General features: G+C 46.9%; 1 protein-coding gene across 1 annotated transcript; it reads right to left on the reverse strand.

Moving 5' to 3' along the window:
- Positions 1-2120: 2120 nt before the first annotated feature.
- TMEM215 (transmembrane protein 215) lies at positions 2121-2843 on the reverse strand. Its single transcript, XM_040091055.1, has one exon. It carries the CDS (start codon positions 2841-2843, stop codon positions 2121-2123), a length of 723 nt encoding a protein of 240 aa, XP_039946989.1.
- Between the last annotated feature and the right edge of the window lie 2969 nt (positions 2844-5812).

Genomic DNA, 5812 nt, shown 5'->3' on the forward strand with positions numbered 1-5812 from the left:
AGTATTTTAGCTGTTGGCTTCAGAGGTCATGAAATAAGTCTTCCTGGTGCCATTAAAAGACTTGCTCTGTACATTGCAGAATAAGGTCCTGCAGTGACTAAGCCTAAGCAGGAGGCAAGCTGCTAACAAGAACTGAATGCTTTTATGTGGAAGTTGAACATGTCAGGGAGAGGGACTGTTTTTGTGGAATTCCTTTGCTGATTGGATAAAACTTGGGCTGCACAGAGCGCAGGTGTTCTTTTATTACCACAATACTGTTGCTGCTTGCCTGAAGAGCAGAGCTGCCTGTAAACACCTATCCAGAGTTTTTGCATGACTTCAACTAGCTAGTGTTTTTTGAATTTATCCTAACAGTATCCAGATGCCCCACCAAAGCCTGGCCAAAGGGTTAACATCATATTTGGTCTGAAAGACAACAAGCTAGACAGAAAATAGCTTCATTTTTCTGGAAACATCTTCATTGCCTGGTTGTTACGATTTGACATAAGTTTCTCAACAAACAAACAAATATACACACATAAGTATATGTATAAAATTTACATTCACTTTCCAAACAGTTCCATGGGCATGGAAAGCCTCATTTGAGTGCAAAATTCCTTTTAGTTTTCTACCCAACATCTCAGGTTGCTACAAATGAAAGGCTGTTTTTCTTATTTCCTGCTCTGGTAACTCAGTACATTGCTCTGGTACAACTTACGGTTTACAAAAACCAGCTAAGTAGGAACAGCTATTAAGGCTTCCATCACATAGGAACTTTTTGGCGTTCTGGGAGTTTACTTACAGGAACTGGGGCTTTGTGAGATGCTAGCAAATTACTCTACACTTTAGCAACAATTACCCTAAGACCTGAACACTCAGAGTAGCTGCTTAGCATGCACATTGTGTTACAGCACATCTCTGTTACCTACACTGTAGAGGGCAGGTAGGATGTTTATGCACAGCACGTAACAGGCAACTTAGTGTCGCCAGACAGAATAGCCAGGATTTGTATTAAAGTACGTAAACCGCAGGCTCTGAATTTGAATGGTTAATCTTCATTACTCACTTCACATTTTCTTGCTATGTATCCACAAGCTGTGAAAAAAACAACCTTCAGTCAGGCCCTCTGTTCCCTTCTCCCAGCAAAGCATGGCTTTGAGACCCCTGAGTGGACTGTCACCATGCATCCCCCATACAGAAATATCTGGCATTTTAGAAAAGGCACAAGAAAATGGCATTTTCAGAAGAGTCAGATCCCACTCTGAACATAACTCACAGAAGTCTGTTCCTGAAGTGATTTTTGAGGTACTGAAATATATTTTAAAGACCTGAGTTCACTGACATCTGCTCCTAGTCTGTACAAGAACTGCGTCATGTTCATGTGGCATTCTCCTTGTCAAGTATGCCTGTAAAATCCAAAAGTGTTAGAAACATTCCAGTGAACTCAAGACCAGTGGAAAATTAAGGTAACACGTCTATGTTCATGCTATTGATGATGTATTAGTCTTTGAAAACTCTGAGCCTAGAGTCTATCTGGTTCCTAGGAGACTTGCAGAAGAGGCCATGGGGTCAGGACATCTATTCCTTGACACAAAGGAAAATAAAATCCTGCCACGACAACGGGAGACAAATTACTTCTACACTCCCTGACATCAGCCAGCTATTGGAGTTCATGCTGACATCTCTCAGTCCCCACCCCCGCCCCCCCGCCCCCCCCCCAAAGTATTTCAAAAACTTATTCAGCCATAGAGCACCATATTCTTTCCTACAGACAGCGCCTGAGTTTCATTCAGCTCCTGATTTCAGCTGACAGCCACTGCTGCCCTCCTGCCAGTGTGCCTACGGTCTTGGGTACAATAGGCAGCAGGAAAAACAAAAGGAGGGAAAAGGGAGGAAAATAAAATAAAAAACGTAATTTCTTTTTTTTTCCAAAAATGAAAAATTGAATTATTTAAGCTTTAAACATGCTTGTTTACTTAGAGAAAGTGTACTTCAGGCACAAAAGGCTTGAGTATCAGTCACATACCACTTTAAATTGAAATAGTATCAGGATTGTCCCATGCAGTCAGCTATATTATCCCCTATTGAGAATCTGAAGTTGCAGTTTTTGTATACATACATATATTTAAAGTATGCATCTTTCACACAACGGTCTCCTGGTCTGAATTGACTCCAGTGGGGTTTATGTAACAACAGTACCTGTCATAAGGGCTGTTATCCTTGTAAGAGCAGACAATGATACTATCTTTAGGAGCCACAAAAATGTTGTCTTCAATGTCAGGGCAAGGAGCGCTGTCCCTGCTGGGAGAAGAGCTCTTCCTCTCCAAGGCACTGTATGTGGAGCCATCCCCCACGAACACATTCTCTGGCATCTCTGGGTAACAGCTCTCCAGGTATTTCAGCATCTCCTCCTGCTCCACCTTTTCGGAGAGGCTCTTGCACTCTCCCGTGGCAGCGGCGGTGGTGCTGGTGGTGCAGATGAACACGGTGTCCTCTCCCCTCCGCCCTCTCCTGTCCTTGCGGTAAGCTTTCCTGGCCAACTCGTCACAACTTCCCTTGCCAGACTCCAGGTCCGAGGGGGTCCTTAGCAGCTCCATGACATCCCGGTCCTTGATTTCCTTACAGCACGGACGCATGTTCTCGGGACATTTGGTGCAGCCGTCGGTCTTTCGGGTGAGGGCAATGGCGGCGATGCCCGGCAGGCAGATGGCCGGCCCGATGGCCAGCAGCGGGATGTCTCCTAGGGTCTCTCCCTTGATGCCAGACACGGTGAACATGAAGCCGAACACCAGAAAGACGCTGACCAGAGCCACCACCAGTCCCGTCCGAGGGTTGATGTCGTCGGGTCTCAGGGTCCGCGCCATCCAGCTGGTGCGCACGGGGACACTTCCCTCCACCGGAGCGCCCCTCGGGGCAGGGGACAGACGCTCCCCGGCAAGCTTCCGAAGTTTCCCAGGCAGTGAAGCACGGAGGACCCCGACAGCCGGCACCCCTCGGCTTCCCCTCGGTGGAGCCGCAGACGGAGGGCGGGCCAGGGCTGGGAGCTGTCCTGCCTCCTGCCTCCTCCCTCGCTCCCTCCCTCCCTCGCTCGCTCCCTCGCTCCCGGGAGCTGGTCGCAGCGGCTCCCCCGCCTGTAGCCCCGCCGCGCCCTCCCACGCTGGCGGCGGGCGCAGGGGGCTCGAACCCTGCCAAAGGCCGGGGGTAGAGAGACCGGACGGCTTCCAGCAGCAGCGGCTGGGGAGACAGCTGCCGCGAGGGTTCGCCTGCCCGGTCTCCTCCTCGTCCTCACCCGGCCCCACCGGAGCCCCGCACAGCCGTGAGTACGCGCTCCGCCCGGCGCGGGATGCTGCGGGGCCGGCGCGGGGGCTCGGCGGGGTTGCCCCTACCTGCTGGCCACCGCTGCTTGGCCGGCCGCCGCCGCCACCCCGGGCAGCCTTTCCCTCCCGGGGGAAGGGGAGCGGACCCCCGACAGGCGTCCTTCCTCGGGACGCCGGCGTGTGCATCCTCCGCACGGGCTCCCGCACCTAAAGCCTCTTTTTCGGTGAGGACGGGGCTTGCGAAGTAAATCCTCTCCCGGGCAGACAGCAGTCCTACCCCGAGTCTTGTCCCGAGTTAGGCACCAGTGGAAAGCAAGGCTTCAGGAGATGATGCTCCGTTGCAGCTGGATTTCGTCCTGAATGTGGCCCTTAGGAATAAAGGTGCTCCTGATGTTATTCCCTCCCCAAGAATGAACATAGATGTTGGGGGTCCCTTGGTATCCATGGCCTGCCGACTGTGATGGTGACGTTCTGTCCTTGTGATTTGATGCACTTCGGTTATGGTAATTTGAAGTAAGCACCACGAGCTGAATGACTATAGAAAAGGACCTCAACTAAGTGGGAACGTGGAAAGGCAGCAGCATCTTCAGGCAGGTTGCCAGTGATACAAAAGACTAAATGCTTTCACCTGGGGCAGAGATACTGGGAGATAAAAAGAAGTGATACCAGAAAGCTTCCAAGAAAATTAAGATAACAGGAAAGGACACTCTGAACTAAAATGGTGAAACCATGGTATCTTTAAGTTTTCCCATTAATATGATTCATTTTCCTCATACTACAAACTCGGAAAGTTCCTAGAAGCCAATTTAGAAAACACTCATATGTTTCTCAGGTGACCAAAAGCATAGGTTTTATTTACCCTCCCGTACAACATCAGGAGAACATCAACGGAGCCTCTGTGTTGTACATTTCCAACTTGCCTTGCAGAGAGCAAATCCAAAAATATAATTTTGTAAGTGAGAACAACTCCTGCCTTACAGGACTCTTCATAAATGGGGTGTCAGGTTAAAGTATTAACTGTTTCATTTGAAAGATGAGTAAATGGGAGTAGAAGTACACACTGGGGAGAGTTTTTAAGTCAGTGGCAATGATCAGGGTTTGAGATTTAAAGTTTGTAGTGGACCACGATCATTGTTTCAACCTGTCGTCCAGAAAATTTTCCAGTAAAATTCACACTGAACCTCTCACCTGTTGCAGAGTGGGCTCAAGCAGGAATGTTTTGGACTCTGTTAGAAATACCTTTCCTGACTGAAAGATTAAAAATCAAAGCCTTCTAGCCAGCACAAGTTAACTTCTACTTTTGCCACTGTGCAGGATTTAGTAGCATGAGAAATGACAGTAGCATTCTCAGCTCCTATTTTCCAGACTGAAAATTTGCTGTTTCTTTCCACCTGCTGTTATTCAGATACACAGCTTTTATGTCCTCATGTTGGAATGAATAATGCCTTTTTTTATCCATCAGCTAGATTCTGGATGAAAGGAAATGATTAACCTTCAGGAAGCCCGTCCCACATAACTAAAATGTTGTAAAGTGTAAGTTATGAAATCATGAGTATGTTGGTAACTAATGCCATGAAAGTCACTGTTCCTGCTCCCTGACCTCCCTTCACCTCCCCTAGTGCATTTGAATAGTGTTTCAAAAAACTGGAAATTGTTTTTTTGTTGAAAAACAAATTATGATGCCTGGGAAAAGCAATTACCTGAAGATGTATTCATCAATAGTCCTTCAGAGATAGAAAAAGGACACAGAAATGTAAATATTAGTGGCATTAGCGGAGGGGAAAATTGCTGTAAGAGCTGAAGTACATGTAAAATGGAGTAAAAATGGCCTTTCAGATTTAAGCGACAGGCTTACTTAGATGGAGGAGGGAATATCTACTTTGGAACAGGAATTTGTTAGTGGACAGAAAAACACAGAAAATGTCAGGATGAAGGTGGAACTAAATGTCTTCAATTTGTCCCTTTGTGAGTGATTTCAAGACAAGATTGTATGCTTCCAGCAGGAGGGGATAGAAAGGGAAAACAATCACCCAGTTCCAGGAAAGCATGCCACAATTGTTAAAATGGTCTTTCTAAACTAGAAATCAAGAGATCAGCAAGGGCCACTTAACACAACAAAGCACAAATGCAAATGGTTGAATTTTCTATCCTGTTCATAACTAGAGAAAAAAAAAAAAAATTCTTTTGAGGTGAAATATGTTTCTGTTCTGGTGTGGTACACAAGAATTAGGTACTCAACCATGTTTTTGCCTCAGTTTTCAATGATAACCTCTCTTTCCCCCTCTTGAGTGCCTGGGCAGCAGGATGGGGCTGAAGGAAAAAAGTGTCCTCTACTGTAACAGATCAGGTTTGTGATCACCTGAAGAACCTGAACATGGGTGAATCTATGGGATCTGATGAGATGCTCTGCTGTTTTTGTCTGGGATTGTGTTAATTTTCTTCCTAGTGGCTGGTATGGGGCTCTGTTTTGAGTTTGTGCTGAACACAGGGTTGATAATAGAGCAATGGTTTTGTTA

The sequence above is a fragment of the Hirundo rustica genome, chromosome Z (assembly GCF_015227805.2).
Source record: "Hirundo rustica isolate bHirRus1 chromosome Z, bHirRus1.pri.v3, whole genome shotgun sequence".
In the NCBI taxonomy this organism is placed as follows: Eukaryota; Metazoa; Chordata; class Aves; order Passeriformes; family Hirundinidae; genus Hirundo; species Hirundo rustica.

Coding starts and splice junctions, on each gene's coding strand:
- TMEM215 (XM_040091055.1), bottom strand. CDS start 2,843: ATGGCGCGGACCCTGAGACCCGACGACATCAACCCTCGGACGGGACTG.